Below are 19,847 nucleotides of genomic sequence, written 5' to 3'. Positions count from 1 at the left end.
TATTTGTGTCTTTTGAATATTACTTTCACTATTTGTGGTTTTATTTGTGATATCCATTTGACGTGGCTCGGTACTGGTACGTTCTGTCGTTGTGTTTAAATGCTTCGGTAAATTTTTGTCTTTTTGTCGCTCATGTTTGCTGATGTGCTTAGTCTATATGCCCTTCTGTTTTTCTTGTTATATATTTGTTTGATTTTATAGTGATTAGGATTCTAACACAAAAATGACTGTTGTAGCCCTATTTCGACATTTTTACCTATTGTGTCTGTTTGTTTTTCACACATAGTTGTCAATATAATGGAATTTTATGCGACTGTCTTACAAGTGAGAGGTTTAGCAGTATAGCTATAAAACCAGGTGTAATCCAAAATATTCTACAAAATGCCTGAATATGACAATTGTTATCCATTTGTTTGATGTGTTTGAGCTTTTGATTTTGTCATTTGATAAAGGACTTTATGTTTGAATTTTTCCTTAGGGTTCGGTATTAACGTGAGTTTTACTATTTCAAATAAAGGTATTGACATGATCAATTCATAATGTTTTGTCACATAGCTCTTCATATATTGTGGATGTCTTAAACATTTTTTTCAGCTTTCAAATGTTTTGCTTTGAGCGGTCATGGCGAAATTCAATCGAGAAAAGGGCTTCGAACGCACTAAATTACTCTATCCGTTATTTTCATTTCAAAGAACTGGGTCAACACCACTGCTATTGGACTGTTAGCCATAGGGATAAATATCACAAATAAAGTATTAAGGGGTTTTTAATTTCTATGTTGATGAATAAAGAAATTATTACGACACTAAGATTCACCTCAATCCGGCATATTCAATAAATTTTATAATATTTTTATGCTCTTTCGGTAATAAAGCTCTTCATGTTTGAACCCGTAGTCATCCTTGACTTTGAAATGTTTAAATTTGAGCGTTGCTCATAATAGTGGTAAATCAAAAGGAGCGGGTCAAACGGACGTGTTATTTTAATTTATTATTTTCAACAAAAGCACACATTTGTGATACTATTTTGTTAGAATTATGTTCCGGGACATGTTTTAAATCCTTTAAAATTTAACATCCCTTTGTACATTTTACGGACGCCACGAGTTATTTGACCATTATGGAAAAACAGTTTCACAGATGATATCGGATATTTTCCTTATGTCGTAACTACAATACCCTTTCCTTTTCACAAATGTGACTTATCGAATAAGATTATTTACCGGATTTGTAATAAAATAAGCAACACGATGGGTGCAACATGTGGGGCAGGATCTGCTCACGCTTCCGGATCATCTGAGTTCATCCCCAGTTTTTGGTAGGGTTCGTGTAGCTATGTCTTTAGTTTTCTATGTTGTGTCTTTTGTACTTTTATTTGTCTGTTTGTCTTTTTTATTTTTAGCCCTGGCGTTGTCTATTTATTTTCAATCTATGAGTTTGACTGTCCCTCTGGTATCTTTCGTACCCCTTTTTATACTTTAATATTTTGTATTTGCATGGAATAACTTTAGATATTTAAAGTAGCAAAATTATGTACAATGTGATAAATCAAATCATTAGATACCTCTGGTATCTTTTGTCCCTCTTTTTTTATTACATTTGCGCGCATTTTATAAGTAAAATCATCTAAATGCAGCTATTTAATTTTTTATTAAATCATTAAAATTTATATTGACAGAATAATACTTCCATAATTTGCCTTTTTACAAGTACAAAGATTATCTTAACTGTATTTTGCAAAACTTTAAGGAACTTTAATCCTGAATGCTCTTCAACTTCGTACTTTATTTGGCCTTTATAACTTTTTTGGATTCGAGTGTCACTGATGAGTCTGATGAAGACGAAATGCGCGTCTGACGTATATACAAAACGTAGTCCTGGTATCTATGATGAGTTTATTTACTAGGAGAGAGAGAGGGGTTACTTTATAGAAACAGACTGTTTGCACATTTTGAAACCTTGTAAAAAGACACTATCATAAGGTATATGAAATATTTATCAGAATGAAAACAAGAAAGAAACTTTGCAACACTTTTTTTAGTTATAGTACATCAAACTTAATTTTAAACAAGATCCAACAAATTATTTTCCAAATAAACATAGGCATGCATAATCCTGTTGTCGAAAAAAGAGAAGAAAAAAACATCGTTATAAAATAAGTGCGTACAACGCGCTGTACTGAATTTATCAGGAACACTCAAAGTTATATATTTTAAATCCAAGGATTTATAAGAACCCAAAAGACAGTTGACGAGCTATATGACCAAAAGTTCTTTAAATAAAGGCAACAGTAGTATAACGCTGTTCAAAACTCGTAAATCTCTGGACAAAAAACTAAATTGGGGTAACAAACTAAAACTGAGGGAAACGCATTAAATATAAGAGGAGAACAAGGACAAAACATTAAAATGTAACGCTTACACAAACGGACTAAGCAGTAGACAAAATTCAATGAGAATAACAAATATAATATCAAAACAAAATACAAGAATTTGGGATGAAAAAGTGCCGTGACACGTCTTATAGTAATGTGAATTCACACTCAAATATAAGACAAAACAAAATAGTCAAATCCAACTAAGGTCAACTTTGCCTGAGGGAGTTGAAACTTCATTTTCTTTATGATTTTCAAATTTATAAACGGACAATTTAAGAAAATGTTAGTTATAAAACTGAAATACTGACTAGTGACCTAGTACTTAGTAAAAATCCGCTAGTAGAGATATCGATACAGTGCTGTAAAAAATGAAAACAACACTTAATAAATCAAGAAGGACAAACTGTTAGGGATAAACAAAGACATAATCATACATGACAATTTTGTAAACATGATTATTACATATTCTAAATGGACAACATAGAAAACTTGAAATTTTAAAAATAACATACAAAACAATGCAACTTTCCTGTTTGATTTTTCCTCGGAGTTCAGTATTTTTGTGATTTTACTTTTGAATAGCAGACTTGTTCCCGTCTTGAATGAATCACAGTTTATATTCAAACTCAGAAAAGTTTCGATCAGATTAAAGTTGCTAGAATAAAAATATCTAGTGAAACAGACTTTAGATAAACATAATAGAAGATGACGGCACTGCATGAAAATTTTGTTCTTTCGTAGTTTTTTAAATAAATCCATGTGCAATTTTAAACAAACAAAGAAATAAAAGAAACACATTTTATGAAGTTCCTATTGATATTTTTGGGCGTTTATGTTTCCTTTACCCTTCGTATGGTGTTGTTATTTTGAAACTCATCACATTATGTTAAGTGCAATTTTTGGTTTGAAAGTTTGGTTGAATGTTGAAACTTTATCATACCTTCGAAAACCAGGACACACCCACAGGGACACTGATGTTGGCATCTTGTCCTGATACTGATTGCAGGGAAAGAATAATGAAATGGACACAATGTAAAAATTCCTTGAAATATATTTGATGTTCATTTAAAGGTAAAGTTTACATTATTATAGAAGAAATTTCAAAAAGTATATAAGTTGTAAAGTAATTAGTTTTAAAGTAATTTATTCAAACCTGAAACTCTAAAGAAAAAAAGCTGTTATTATATAAACTCATATGCATTGATATCCTTATAAAACAATAATTTCCGAGTGTTTGTATAAACTCAGAAAATTTGTCAATTGAAGAAGGATAATAATTAAAAATAAAACAATTGAACTTACTTTGACAAAGTTCACAGCTTTAAGATACGTTACATTATATGAATAAAAATAGGTAAGTGAGGGTGTAGGTTTAATAATTTTGATTAGGAAAGGATTTATACAGTGACCCTGAGATTACTCCTGTTTCTTTTGGTAAAGTTAGTGTGTTCAGTCCTAACTTTCCCTTGTTTTTTATACTGTTGTTTGTCGTTTAGTCGTATTTTGTTGTTGCCCTTGACGTTATCAGTTTCTCATCGACTTGTGAGTTCGAATATTCTTTTAGTGTTTTTGTCTCTCTTTCATATCTGACTACCCTTCCGGAGCACCTGAGATCACCCCAGTGTTTGGTGGGTTTCGTGCTGCTTGGTATTTTGTTTTCTATGGTGTGTCTTCTGTACTATTATTTGTCTGTTTGTCTTTTTATTTTAAGCCCTGGCGTTGTCTTTAAATTTTCAATCTATGCGTTTGACTGTACCCCTGGTATCTTTCATCCCCCGTTTTATACTTTAATATTTTGTATTCGCATGGAGTTACTTAAGATATGTAAAAGTAGCAAAATTATGTAAACAGTGATAGATCAAATCATTAGATATTAACCACAAATAACGTAAAATCCATACAAAACAATCAGGAATGCACCCTTACATTGAAAAATAATTATATAATAAAGTCGAAATGTGTCAATCACGAATGAAAGTAAAACGCATTTCGGTAAGAACACTCCATTGGTTGGATACTATTCGATGTGCATGGCGGAAAGCAGCAGATAATGATGTTATTCGGGACACAATAAGGTCAACCGAACTGTAAGGAAAATAATGTATTCCAATTTTGTTTTGATCCAAATTCTAAAAATAATACTATTGGGGGCTTTTGCTTATTCACTTTTTAATTTGATTATAAATTAAGATTGATAACTTTTTATCAAATCAAACTGATTAAACTTTAAAAACATAAAATAATTAATTTAAAGATTGATATGTTTTTCTGGTGTTGACTTTATATAATATTATAATTAGTTCAAACAATGGTATATAAAGGGAGATGTTTACAGGAATCAAGCATCGTGACTTATTTATTGTTATCCTGTAACCAAGTTAAAGGTAAGAAATATATTTTTTCGTTCTTTTACTATTGTTACTGATTTAGATGAGAAGAAGAGGATACACGATGCTTTTCCACAAATATTCCTTTATCTATTCACTCTACAGTTTAATATTAGTATAACTGAAAATGAACGAAACCAACATGACTTTTAAATACTTCTTCAGCGTACATAACTAGAGAACCGAATACAATGCCAATCATTTGTTAATGCATGTACATGTTGATTAAAAGCGAATTTAAATAAAATCGGCAAATATAATCAAATGCATATTGTCTTTTTTTTTTTAATTATTTGCCGAGAGAACTGCATTAGGAGCTTGAAACCAAATTTTAAAATAAGTTCGGTATTTTTTTATTTTAATTTTTACTAGTTTCTCTAGATCTAAAATTTCACATGTGCCGCATCGTATCGGTCAACTTATTCTTGATGGTACTCGTTTTACCTTTGTGGTGTCGATTTTACTCATTCAACCTCATGACTTTGTCTGATTAGTTTTTTGCGTAAAAAGCACTCCCCTGTTAAAGAAGCCCGAATAGTTTTAACTTGTACCAGCGTAAAGAATTAACTGAAAAAAGTAACTGGAGCAGATAGTGTCTAGCTGCTGATAACTGGGAACTTCACAAATGGAAAATCGAAACATCATGTTAGTCAAAGAGTCCATCTGTTTCAATACCGAGGAAAGATCAAGATACGGAAGCAGACCTTTTTCTTTCGATACTCATAGTATCTTTAATCTCATATTCTGTTTGGTAAAAAAGGGACGAAAGATAAAAGAGGGACAGTCAAATTCATAAATCGAAAATGAGCTTACAACGCCATGGCTAAAAAGGAAAAAGACAAACAAACAATAGTACACATGACACAACATAGAAAACTAAAGAATAAACAACACGAACATCAATAAATTTGAAAGTAAGATTTGCATGATGGCTTTTTATTTTGTAAATGTAATCAAGAGCAATGTATAGTGCTGAATGAACTTTTATTTAATGAATGTCAGGTTAAAAATTGATGTCAAAATTTTATTGAAACAATTAGGACTCTTTTCAATATTCCATTTTCATTTTTTTTATTTTGACCCCTAAATGAAACAAAGAAAAGGAACTTGGTGATAATTGTCTGTGGATATGATTGATTACCTTGTGATAAGGTAAAAAATTCTTTATCACATAATTAGTGATAGCAGATAATATATTTTATCTCGAATATTAAAAATCATGCATATAAATTTAGCTTGAGATCGGACGTATTTAATCCAACAGTCTGCTTAGGTACAAAAAAATGTATGCGAAATCATTATAACGAATTAAATCCTTAATAACAACTTAATCCTGGACACCTTAAATGATTGATATCATGATTTTCAGTGTCGAAAATGCAATTGATTGGTTACTTGTGTATGTGCATTTGCGCATTGGTATTGGTACATGCTGGAAGATCTAGACGAAATGGGTACAATGGATATAATGGTCGTAATGGAAACAATGGCAGAAATGGATACAGTGGTGGAAATGGATATCGTGGCGGTAATGGATATCGTGGTGGTAATGGATATAATGGCGGTAGCGGATACAGTGGTGGCGGTAACGGATATAATGGAATAAATGAATATAATGGCGGAAATGGATACAACGGCGGTAGTAATGGTTACAATGGTGGTAATGGATATAATGGCGGTAACGGATACAATGGTGGTGGAGGTCTCGATTATCAGAATGAGTACCAAACTGGTTATAATGGAAATGGAGGCAATGGAAATGGATATAATGGCAACAGAGGCAGAAAATCATACGGAAGCCGAGTAAGTTCTTACGCACAACACTCATTATTTTATAGTTTCACTTTATACAATACCAAAGAAAGTTTTTAATTATTAATTGTGCTAACTCAGTAAGACTTTGATCTTTTAGTGTGGAAATTCAGTAAGACATTGATCATTAAGTGTGCTTACTCAGCAATAATTTGATCTTTTAATTCTTGTTACTAGGTTAAATTAAATTATGTCATTGTGAGTAAAGGTATGGGGGTTAATATAAAACACGAAGCTAGCGTTATAATTCATCTAGTGTATTTCTTTCAACAAAATGAATGATTTTTTTTCATGTTAAGTGAACTCATTTCAATATCTCTGAATAAAAAATGTATTTTGACTAGCTTGACATTAGTCTCAATATTAAGATTAAATAATTGTTTTTATTTCCTTTTAGTCATACGGACCAAAAGTAAGTATACATGTTGCTAATTTTGTCATTAATGCTTTCCCTTACCCTGCCTATTCTATTTTAGAAATCATTAACATATTACTAACGAAAGAGGGACAAAAGATACCAGAGAGGCAGTCAAACTCATTAATCGAAAATAAACTGACAATGCCTGGCTAGAAATGAAAGAAGACAAACAGACAAACAGACAAACAGACACACAATAGAAATACTAAAGTGTTTAATACTTCGCTTAACTTCTAATATCAACGATGATCGAGTATGTAGCAACAGAAAACGAAACGTTAATGAAATACAGGTAGCTATCAACCGTTTATATACAATATAAAAAAGAAGATGTGGTATGATTGCCAATGTGATAGCTGTCAACAAGAGACCAAAACAACACAGACATTAATAACTATAGGTCACCGTACGGCCTTCAACAATGAGCAAAGCCCATTCCACATAGTCAGCTATAAAAGGCCCCGATAAGTCAATGTAAAACAATTCAAACGAGAAAACTAACGGCCTTATTATATACAAGTCTAAAATAGGACTACAGTCAAGCGTTCTGGAATTTATTTAAAAATTCGTTATATTTGTTAATACTGTATATATACAATATTTTTATAGTTTGATAGTAGGACACAAAGTAAATTGTACACTTTATCTTTCCGACCTTTAGCTTTATGATATGACATACGTTTTATTGTTTTAGGGTGGTTACTAAGACTCAATCAGATGCAACCAGAATTTCAACAACTCATGTGTGGTCATATTGACATTAAATATGTGTATTTGTTTAATCTATTTTTGTTAATAAAAATTTGTATTTTCTTATAAATACATTTATAGTTTGAACTAGCTGTCGTTACTTATATTTTTGCATTGCACAATTTTTTTTCTTTCTGAAACTGTTGATGATGACTTTCACCTAAATCAACTGGTTGTGTACTGATGGCAATTTTAACCTGAGACGTACGATATATTTATTCGTGGTGTATCTTCCAATACTCATAGATCAGTACATCAGGTCTTAAGTATTTTCGTTGAGTCGTCTTAATGTGATTTGTGTTGATCTGAAAATTCGTAAAATATCAAAAGTGTTGATCTTGGTGTCAGGTATTAATGGTTATGTATGAAGATTATGTGGTATATACTTTTATTTTTTGTAGAATCAAAATCATAGTGACACTGGTACCAATTCAATGAAATTTTAATTGCATAAACAAATTCAGCAAGACCATGAGGATAAACGATTAAAATTGTTGTGTCAAAGCCACAATCTAAATTTTCAGTTTACTTAAAACAGTTCAACTATTTCGTATAGTTCACATTCCAACATATGTTCATCAAACGTTTTTCGGGTTTCATTATGTCCCTGACCTGCTCGTATTACTTGTATAAAATGTTGAATCATTCGAACAATAAGGCTTTTCTAACCGCAGTCTTAGATACTTTTCGAATTTTTGTTGTTTTAAAATGCTTTTTTGTCTTTGTATGTGATTTGGCATTTTAACTGTTTGCTTTGAGCACCACGGATGAGTCTCATTTAAAAAAAGTGCGTCTTGCAAACCAAATTATAAAGTTGGTATCTTTAATGAGTTTTCACAACCATTTGGTAAATTTCATTGCAGAGGGTATATTTAGCCAAAAAGACACCTCTTTTATGTTTAGATGAAATAGCATTGATCGTTGAATCCTGTTGTATTAACTGTTAATATGATGTTGAATAATTGATAAATACTAAAGTGTGTCCTTCCTCTGACATAAAATTATACAGACTAAGATGTTTTATGTTTTCCGAGGTATTCAAATAATCATTTGAATTTGAATTCTAACTGATTTGATATTTGTGTCACTGTGAAGTCTTGTGTTAACGTAACGCACGTATGGTGTACCAAATCACAATCTTACTATCTTGCATAGTTTTTTTTTTTATCTTCTATATACAAATAAGTATGTGTATTGATTGCTAATGAAACAATTATCCAATAAATACAAATACACAGAAAGTGTAAACAGCTATATTTGTCTTGTTATAATTTTATATTTAAACTACCGTGGGTATACTGTTTTTGAAGTTCTACCTAGGTCTTAGAAAGTTTATACATTTTGCAACACCTTTGCTTCCTGTTTGTTTTTTCTTTACGTCTGATAAATTCCACCACTAGTCAATGATTCTGCAAATGGACAACATGGTGCTGAGTGATTTACTATTTGATATCTATCCAACTGCATATACTGGCATGATCGTACATTGATAAATTAAAAGAGTATCCACTTACCAGATTTGAACTTATAATATATACAGAGTATTAACTCTTGGGGTAAAACAAAATGGACAAATTCTTTAAAACTTGACCGTATCAAACGCTCAATTATAGCTATCAACGGATCGAATATAAAATCAACTGTCAAACTCCTGAATTGATAAAGACTACTTTTGAAAAAATGATAGGCAAACTAGTTTCATAACTCGCTAAACATCCCACTTGTATGTAGTTGGCAAACCAAAACTGACATACTGGATTACCGTTACGAAAGTATGGATCAAGCAACCAAAATTGTGCATTCATACATCACGGACACAATACTGAATAAACGATTCAGGCAAACACGCAAAAATCTGTCAGACACGCCAACAAAAAGGTGTGTGTTGTTCATAGAACATATTGTATAGTAAAACATAAGTTCAGTAAGTATGTTAAAACTTGTTTTTTTCATTTACAATTTCTGAATAAAGTTCAATAAAGTAAAACATAAATACAAGTAAATACAAAATATAACAAAACCATAAGAACCTCAAAAGTTCTAATCAAACCACCGGCACTAGGATCCCCCCTGATGCACAAAACTGAGTCCTGTGACTAAATTACCAGCGGTATTTTCTTTTTAACGTTCACTGTGTTAGTGTTGCTGATAATCGACGTCAACCTTATGTCTTGGAGGTATCACCTCACCAGTTATGTAGTAATTAAGGTTGCTGACATTAAATACTATACATCCCGAAAATTTACTATTCATTAAATATTAAAGCCATTCAGAATAAAAAAAAATTATTTCCGCAGGTAAATTTGACAATGCTAGATTTTAAACCATATTATTGAAACATTAACAATATGTATTCCAACTGAATATATATATAATAAAAAAAATCATATTTAAATGAATTAACGTAAAAAAATAATCCTATGTAAATTAAATTAATCAGAACCCGCATCAATAGTTTGTAGATTTCCTTAGAATTATATTTAAGTATTTGAAAGACGAGTTGTCTTTCTTTGAATAGAAAGTTCACATTATTTAATTTGGTATGCAAACAAAATATTTAATAATTATATATTTGCATAGTTACTTTGTGAAATTTTGTTCCGGTAATCCTCCTTTAATATTAACTAATTGCTGGATTTCTCTTCATTTTCGCATTTTACTGCTCATCTAAATAAAATGAAAGTGATGAGTGCACACTTAAATGAAAATAAAATATTTTTTTCTACTTTAAACCTTATTTTACATAATTTTTTTTCGGTTGAAGTTGTTTTCGGGTCTATATACATGGGTGTTGTTTTGATGCTACATCTTCTTGTACATTTTGTATTGATATTTAATTATTGTTTATAAATTAAAAAAAAATGACAAATACATTTTTTTATAATCCTACATTTCATATTGGAAAAACAAATTTAATGTACCTTTTTTACAGGGTACATGTATGTCATGTATGTAATAGTGAATACATAATTTAAAGATGCAAGAATGTTTCTAATCAGTACAAAACATATCGCATTTGTTTTAACCTTCGTTTTAAAGCTAATGATAAAACATTTTAGTTTGTATTTATCGGTATAAAATTATAATAGCAATTTAACTATGCCATTTAAATGTAAAGTTATTGTCATATAGCATGCAAACGTGATAACTGAATCCTGTAGATGTTTAATTCACGATGATGAGGGTGCAGTTTCTGAATCTATTAAAATTGAATTTTATTTTTATTTATTTGATATACTTTGCTCAATGCTCTTCAACTTCGTACTTTTTTGGCCTTTTTAACTTGTTTGTATTCGAGCGTAACGCGCGTCTGGCATATACAAGTATACAAAATTTAGTCCTGGTATCTATGATGAGTTTATTTAATATATAATAGTACAGATTTTATAAAAAAATATATATATATACTCACCATTCCACGCACAATCTAGCATTATTCCCACTCTTAACCCATTTAAAAAAAGGCAATAGTAGTATACCGCTGTTCAAAATTCATAAATCGATAGAGGAAAAAACAAATCCGGGTTACAAACTAAAACTGAGGGAAACGTATCAAATATAAGAGAGAGAACTACAACACAACAGAGACACACCACCGAAATGTAACACACATAGAAACGAACTGTAATGTAACAATGGCCATAAAAGTTATCATAGATACCGCGTAACCTTTTGTAATACAAGCGCTCGTTTCTCCTGCAAAGTTATCTTCGTTGACGTTTTAAACATAAAGTGTGCCAAATAAATTACTAATTTGCTGAGCATTTACTTATCGTATCTTCGTAAAAACACCAATCAGATATATTTTTCGATAAGAGTGATCAATTAATGACAATACTAGTCCGACCATCAATATTATTTTCATTTCAAATGTATGCATGCAATTTTATAATATAATTACACATTGTTTTGTTTTTTAATTCTTAACGCTTTTGTGGGATTATCCATTTTTACATCAAATTATTGTATCCGTGGTAAATATAAAAAATTATTTCAATATCAGAAAAAGTAGTAAAAAAACAAGAAAATGAACAAATTTTTAAACAATAATGTTTTACATAGCTTTTCCAAAGTTATGGTCTGTTATTTCGTGATTTTTTTTGGCCTAATTCAGGCCATTTGTTTCCTTTTTCACATTTTGTCATGCAGGTGTCTTTTGTGGTTAATTATATGATTTCAGTTTTTGCTTAATATTTAAGACAGTAAAGTGCCTTGTAGTGTTTTACATCATCGTCTGTGTTTTCGTGAAAACAGTTGTATCATGTCGCCTAATGTTTAAAGACATGCAAATTAGTAAAAATCGCAAGTATAAAGAAAAGTAGGAATATCATAAAATCAAAGCAAGATAATCGCTTGCAGTTTCAATTGATACAGAATAAAAGTTCATTAACTTATAATTTTAAACATTAAAGAGCTAAAATTGATAGGCTTCAAATCTTAAACGATATACAAAGGTTAATTATTAAATTGTTGCCTTCCAGTTATCCCAATTTCAATGTTTTATTTTTTCGAGTCTCTACAGAACCATGTGTCGTGTACATACAATTAACTACATATACAATAAATCATATATTTGTCTTTCATCGTTTTGTTTGTTCCTTTTTTAAATTTTGCAATTGACATTCTACAATGTATCTCCAAAGTTCAACAGTTTTGGAGAAACTTAAACCAAATCATGTTTATTCTTTATTACTATTGTTTCTACTAATATTTTTTAATTTATGTTTTGATCTCACAATGGTTTTAGTTATTGTGGGCTTTTTTATTCACTATAATCATGTCGGTGTGACTTAACCTTTCTCTTCGTTTCTTCAAAATTTATTATTATAAGTAATAAAAACGAGTACAAAGTGGAGACAATCCTTACAGCTTACAGTCCTGATCTTCTCTCCAAGACAACACGATATGATAAAATGAAAACACAATAATATAATGTAATAAATTCTATGAAAAGTCCCCTGGGTATGGCACAAGGAATTTAATTGTAGAATTTCACAAACAGAAATCTAAGTCTATTCCATTACTATCTCTAGTTTAATAACTTAAAGTGTATTCATGAATTTCTATGTAAACAATAAGGAAAGATTGAGAAACTATCAGAGATTGAAAATTTCATTACGGCTTTCAGTTGTGATTTCATGCATTTGTGATCCAATTAGATTAAATTAAATTGTTATATTAACGATTCTTGTGTCAACAAAACCGCTTCTCTGGCTATTAATATTGAGACATTAAGTATAATAAATGTCACCGTGAAGATTGTATTTACTTCATCTTTTATTAATGCCAGAAAACAGTTTTAATTAGAAAAAAAAAAGTTTCATCAAGGTATAATCAGGAAGCAGAAAAAAACTTGTAGAATCTTCAATGCAAATAAATATGACTTCATAAAGACGTGTAGGATAAAAAGATGTCTAGGGCATAATTATCCTGGAAATTGGTCCCTAATGGCGCCTCCCGCGTGACAATAAGTTATCAGTTTGTACTTTTCAATTCTACAATATTTTTTATATCACAATATTTTGGAAGTATATTGTCAACCAATGACTTGAAGTTTAAAAAACAAATACACACGAACAGAATTCCTGTGGTGCTCATTAGGATCACACCGTTATTTCAATACCAGTCGTGAACATTGTCGGACAGGAAGGTTATCTTTCTTTAAACCTGTTACAATGCTTATGTATTGTTCTGATTGCTGATTATTTAAGAAAGTTAAAATGTCGTGTAGTGTTGATTTTGACTCCTTTTTTGTAACTTTTTAAATGAAAAGTAAAATTATAATGATTGTAAATGTTAATTCTTTATCTCCATTTAAACTTGAAAAAAAACTCTATATTCTTATTGTGATATTTAAAAACTAGATAGGGATATTCAATAAAAGAGGTTTTGCAACATTTTAAGAAGAGCTTTGAAATGCGGAATAGACATCAAATGTGATGGGTTATTTTCTAGGGCTTGGGTTTCCTATCCTAACTTTCTTTATTCAGGGTTTTCACATAGCTATCGGAAGTTTAAAAGACGCAAACGTAATCTAGTCAAATATTACAGAATACCGTATAGCGGGTTATTTTCGCGGGGTGTAAATTTTCGCTTATTTTCGCGGATAGAACAAAATCGCCAAAATAAATTCCGCCAATTTAAAAGTGTACATGCAAAGGTAATGTTAAAATGTTGAATCCGCCAAAATAATAACCGCCAAAATTTTTCGTATACCTTATTCAATGAAAATCGCGAAAATGTCAGTAGAACTAATAACAGGCTCTGGAACAGTTCTATTGACACCTTCAGAAAAAATTCTGATAGAAGCTGTTCTGTCTGAGAACAATGCTGTTTGATTTCGGCAGGTTTAATCCCCATCCCCCACACACACACTCTTTTTGAATTCACTTTGAAGTCACTTTAGAAAATTCTAGAGTTTTGGTTTGAAGTAATTTTCGGACAGTCCATACTAAAAATGACATGTGTGCCCTAATACAGTATTTATTTGTTTATTTATGCATTTCATTTCTTTACGTTCTTTGTTGATTTTCTGAGTATAAACTTTATTTATCCTCAATTTTTCTTTTTCAATTGAATCATTTTTGTTAAAAAAAAGTTCTTGTAAATTGTTTTTTCTTTTTTTAACAATTCAATCATGATTCCTTATCTAAATATATTGGGGTGAATAAGCTTAAGGAACTAGTGTAATGAGTGTAAAAATATGAGTACTTGCACCAGAGTGTATTATGTCATATTGGCTGTAATAAAAAGAAAATCACAAAAATACTGAGGAAAATTTCCTAATCAAATTGCAAAATCAAAAGCTCAAACACATCAAACACATCAAACGAACAGAAAACTAGTTAACAAGGGTGCCAGACTTATAATTTAAATACACCAGACGCGCGTTTCGTCTACATAAGACTCATCAGTGATGCTCAGGCCAAAATAGTTATAAAGCTAAACAAATACAAAGTTGAAGAGTATTAAGGACCCAAAATTCCAAAAAAGTACAAGGATTATAATTTGATACGCCAGACGCGCGTTTGTTCTACAACTTTCATTTTCTTGACTTTGTACAGGCATTTTCGTAATTAAAGAATGGTGGATTAAACCGGGTTTAAAACCTAGCTAAACCTCTCACTTGTATGACAGTTGTATTAAATTCCATTATAATGACAAGTCAACAATAGGGGTACAGCAATAATCATTGTGTTATAAACTTGATCACTAACTATAATCCCAACTGTATACATATATTAAACCTGGTTTTCAAATTCTTACAAACTCTTACAAATATTTGAAAGCATGGATTTATAAAAACCGAATCATCTCAAGAACTATATAACCAAAAATAACAAAATATTGTGTATTACCTTTTCTATGTCTTTTTCAGATTAATGATGTATGGCGATTTTTTATTTTGGCGATGTTTTTCGGCTCACAGACTATTGGTATGTTTTCCTTTTTTTCTATGTATTTGTTTCTTTTTGTTATAGATAAGATTGAGACTCTAGAGACGACCGTATTTAGGTCTTTTGTTATCTAGTTATACAACATTTTTAATTCATGCAATGGTTTACCCAAGCCTTAGTTATATTTATTTTACAAAAAACATTTTATACTCGTGCGTTTTGCAGGAAATATCAAGGTATAGCATGAGACCGTATAAAAGGTAATGAAATAAGAGTGACTTCACGATACCTGAGGTAAAATTCAGACATATCGCTTTTCTTAACGGCACTACACAAATTCAAATGTTGATCCCTACAACAATTTCATTTAAGTGCCAATCATAAATACTTTTATTCAGTTAATTGTAGGCATTCCAATCAAAAGTCGCCATTCTTATTAGCACAAAGTGTGCTTTCCTCGGTTTACCTTTCAACACAAAATCACCATACACTACTGTTCAATTATCTATTCAAATTCAGATATCTGTAAGGGTATGTTTCCATTGTAAAATATTTCAAAACTGTGATGTTTCGATGTGTCAATAGCTTTGTTCCCACTTTGTTATTCAGAGTTTTTGTAATTTCTTCATCTCAACATTCAACTAGTTTTGTTTAAATCAAATTGCATTATTCTTTGTGATATGCTTAAAGTTTCGGCTGAAATGGTCAAAGGTCGTGTCAGGTTTGGTTATTACTTGGTCTCGGTAGTAGTCATTTTGACATTTTAATCTTCTCATTTGTAACCATTTAGTCTATCACAATCAAATATGACTCGATCACTTTCTGAGTTAACTTTTTTAAAGATCGGTTAACAATTTTATAAATAAGGTGTATTAAATTCTACATTGTATTTAACGGGAATATTTGGGAAATTCAAATTTAAGTGAAAAAAAATCTATCCCAGATCGATTTCTTTGAGCGAAATTGGTTCTAAAACGTGAACTAATATATGTCCTCTAGAACTAAAACTGTGACAAGAGTAAGATAACATATCCTTGAAACCCTTCAATCCATTTAATTATAATATTGCAAAAGGGTATACTGTAGGAATGAGGTTATTTACTTCAACCCAGTCATCCAAGTGATGTAATATACTTTCATAAGTAAATCTGTCCAACCAAAATATTATTTTTCCATTAGAAGTTGTCTATCATGTATATCAAATAAAGCATATATGTTTTTACATGTTCACTCAGAATATCGTTTTTCTTGACATTTCTATCTTTTGGATAAATGTATCTTACTTTTTTATTTCAAGGGATAAACACAAGCGAATTTTTGTAAAAAAACATAATGTAAATCCTCTTTACTTTACTCCACTTATAATATGTACAACAGTTCGTTTGAAATAATTAGTTTATAACAAAGTTTCGAGATGTGCTCGTTTTCAAGTTAAATCAGTTGAAAGCATAACAAAACAGTTCACAAATGCATCTTTTCCCGATATTTCACAGGTTGACGTCGAAGCGAAAATAACATTTACGACAGCAACGTCACAACCTCCCCTGTAAATGTACCGTATGTCCTTAATCTAAATTAAGGACCTTTTAAATTTAAGTTCCATGCAGCATTCATGTAAGCAATGATATAATTTACAAATTTCAAAGGACCCGTTCATTGCATTAAAACAATGGCAATTCATATGGGATAGCTTCATGAGAAAATAGCCCATAACAGACTATAAGTTTATGTACTTCAAAAGGTCACTTTACATCTGAGCGTAAATATGAATTATATGCGACTATCAGACAAGTGAGAGGTTTAGCTAGCTATAAAACGAGCTCCATTCCACCGTTTTCTATATAAGAACGTGCATGCAACAAAGCAGGAATATGACAATTGTTATCCATTCGTTTGACGTGTTTGAGCTTTTTATTTGCTATTTCATTACTGACTTTCCGCTTTAAATTTTCCTCGGATTTCAGTATTTTTTTAACTTTACTTTTTATTACAGAAAAAGATAAATCAATTCTTAGTAAGTATGATCTTTCACGAGTTACTTTCTAAAAGCAATAGATACGTACATAATAAAAGTAGAATAAACCTTGTTAAACATGAACGTGTATGCGATCTCAAAGAATTAACTATAAGATTTAATTTGTATTTCTTTAATTCATAATTTCTTAACTTTTGAAAAAAAAGTTTAAAATTATTTATAAGAAGACATAATGCTTTCTGTTAAAACTTGTATGTTTATTTAATTTAAAAAAATCTTCATATTGCTTACACTAAATAATTTAAGAAATAGATTGATTATCAGGAGACAAAAACCAAAACTTTAATTGACGCTTTTTGATCTTACAATGTGTTACATGTGAAGGATTATTTTTGATCACAGTAAATACTAAATTTGTATAATGAATTGAACCTTAATCTTCTAATGATTTTCACCATGCGAACTAATGTTGTTAATTACATAGGCGTGTCCTGGAATTAATTAATCTTTATGTTCTTCCTCGTTCATAGAGAGATTGAATAAAACTGTTTTGAAAGGGATTTTGTGGTATCTGTTGGATAATAAAGGTATGTTATACAGGTGTTTCAGTGGAAATGAATTCAATCAAGTGCCATTAATCTACTAAAACTTGCATGAATGACTACTTTATGTAAGAAACGAGTATAATTAAAAGCAGGCCTAATGACAAGTGTCAAAAGTAAAATAATAAAAAAGACAACCTGATGTGTAAGGTTTCACATGAGTTTGTCGAACAAAAAAACTAATGATGTCCATAAGTCAAGATTATCTGCTTAGAAATATTCATGAATTGCTCGTAAAAAGTGTACGCGTAAAATAAAAAACAGACTAGACAAGCTTCAGTTGTTAATATAAAAAAGATGTTGTTTGTTCGGATATTGCTTCATGGTCAAATACTAAGTTTTTGTATTTAAAAAGACTTATTGTAAATTCGAATGTTTGAATGTATTTTAAGAAAATAAGAGATACAGTGTCACCGTTTCTTTTACTTCTATTCATACCATTGTATACAACAGTGCTTCAATTGTTTTAAATAATTGAAAGATAAGAATGGGACAGTGAGTCTTTGAAAAAAAGAAGCACGTGCAATTAACATACATATCATGTACAGTACGAAATGGCCATTATATGTTAAATAAAATGATCATTACAAGAAGGCAAATAGTTTGCTTGCATACGTTTACCATCGAGAATTCCTGAATAATTCGGCTTTTTATCTAACTGTGTAATAATGTATTTGATGTATAAATTACATTTAATGCATTTTTAAACCGTTAAAACGTGTTTGTTATTTGAAAGCAACCCTTTTGTATGCTGTCACACAGCGATTGCAAATAGGGAAACCATGTAATAAAGAATTAAATGAAAGTAACAATGATTGAAATGTAAAATACTGAACTCCGAGGAAAATTCAAAACGAAAATTCTCTAATAAAATGGCAAAATAAAAAGCTCAAACACATAAAACGAATGTATAACAACTGTCATATTACTAAAATGGTACAGGCATTTTCTTATGTAAAAAATGGTGGACTAAACTTGGTTATAAAGTTAGATAAACCTCTAACTTATATGACGGTTGCATAAAAAAACATGTACATATGTTTTATTATGAACTCTCGAAATGTTTATGTCATTATTTACTTATTCCAATATGCAACGAAATGATTGTTGTTTAACAAGTTGAAGGAATTTGATTTTTGTATAATATAAAAGCTAAAAGGAAGTTGCAAATAAAAGATATCGAGTAAAACAGACGTAATAAAATTGTAGTTTTCAGTGGTATCAGTTATTCGTTTACACGGTAAATGTTATTGTTGTTAGGGACCATTTCCCGACGCGCGTCTGGCGTTCAAAATGTTGAGCATGGTATCTATGAAGAGTTTAACTGTAATTGTTTTCTTTCCTGCAAAAAGTATGAGTTTTCTTGTCTAGTTACATATTTCAATTATAAAATTGACACTAAACGTACCCGGAGAAATACAAGAAGAGAGAAAATAACCATGATAAATTTCTATGGTTTTGTCAATAAATCGATTCTTACTAATCATTTCAATATCCTGTTCAGTTTAAGAAGAAACATTTGAATATCACAAGTCCCTAAATTGTGCTTAATTAGCTTTCTAAAAGATATTAGAATTCCTTTGTTGTTTTCCTGGGAAAAGATTTATAACTTATTCATATTAAGTTTACCATACCTTTTTCTGGTATCACAGCTATTAAAATGTCGTTAGTCCCAGGTAAAGGCAATATTCATCTTTAGAAACACCGTTCAATTCAGAATCTTTGCAAGTAAATTGTCACTTGTATAATTAATGAACAGATTTCACAAATTTCTGAAACATCTCAGAACGACAACGAAATATAACAATAAATGTACTTTATGATTGATGTTGAGGAAATTGCAAGAAGAACGTAAAATAATTTCATGATAAGAAATATAACGTTTCCACCAATTCTATAGTTGAGCCCTCTAATTCTACAATTATTCCAATAAGAATACCGAGGATTTAAACAGTTTTCCGGATTTCTAAATCAAAGGACAACATAAATGAAACTTTTTTTCATTTTTGTAAATTTCATCCCCTTATTGACAACACACAAGCATAGTTCATGTCTCAATTAAAACGTAAGTGTAATCATGAAATTGTATTAATTCTTGGAAGTAAAAAGGCCAAATTGTAATTGTTATAG

General features: G+C 30.3%; 1 protein-coding gene across 1 annotated transcript; it reads left to right on the top strand.

Annotated features, from left to right (window-relative positions):
- The first annotated feature begins 4,696 nt into the window (after positions 1–4,696).
- LOC134709497 (uncharacterized) lies at positions 4,697–8,512 on the top strand. The gene is made up of 4 exons (XM_063569657.1): positions 4,697–4,760; positions 6,133–6,566; positions 6,973–6,987; positions 7,688–8,512. Exons 2-4 carry the CDS (start codon positions 6,141–6,143, stop codon positions 7,697–7,699), a joined length of 453 nt encoding a protein of 150 aa, XP_063425727.1. The 5' UTR covers positions 4,697–4,760; positions 6,133–6,140; the 3' UTR covers positions 7,700–8,512.
- Positions 8,513–19,847: the final 11,335 nt, after the last annotated feature.

The sequence above is a fragment of the Mytilus trossulus genome, chromosome 3, assembly GCF_036588685.1.
Source record: "Mytilus trossulus isolate FHL-02 chromosome 3, PNRI_Mtr1.1.1.hap1, whole genome shotgun sequence".
Lineage (NCBI taxonomy): Eukaryota > Metazoa > Mollusca > Bivalvia > Mytilida > Mytilidae > Mytilus > Mytilus trossulus.
This window is presented reverse-complemented; position numbering and strand designations above follow the sequence as displayed.

What these genes read in the sequence shown, in the direction of transcription:
- LOC134709497 (XM_063569657.1), top strand. Translation starts at nt 6,141, where the DNA reads ATGCAATTGATTGGTTACTTGTGTATGTGCATTTGCGCATTGGTATTG.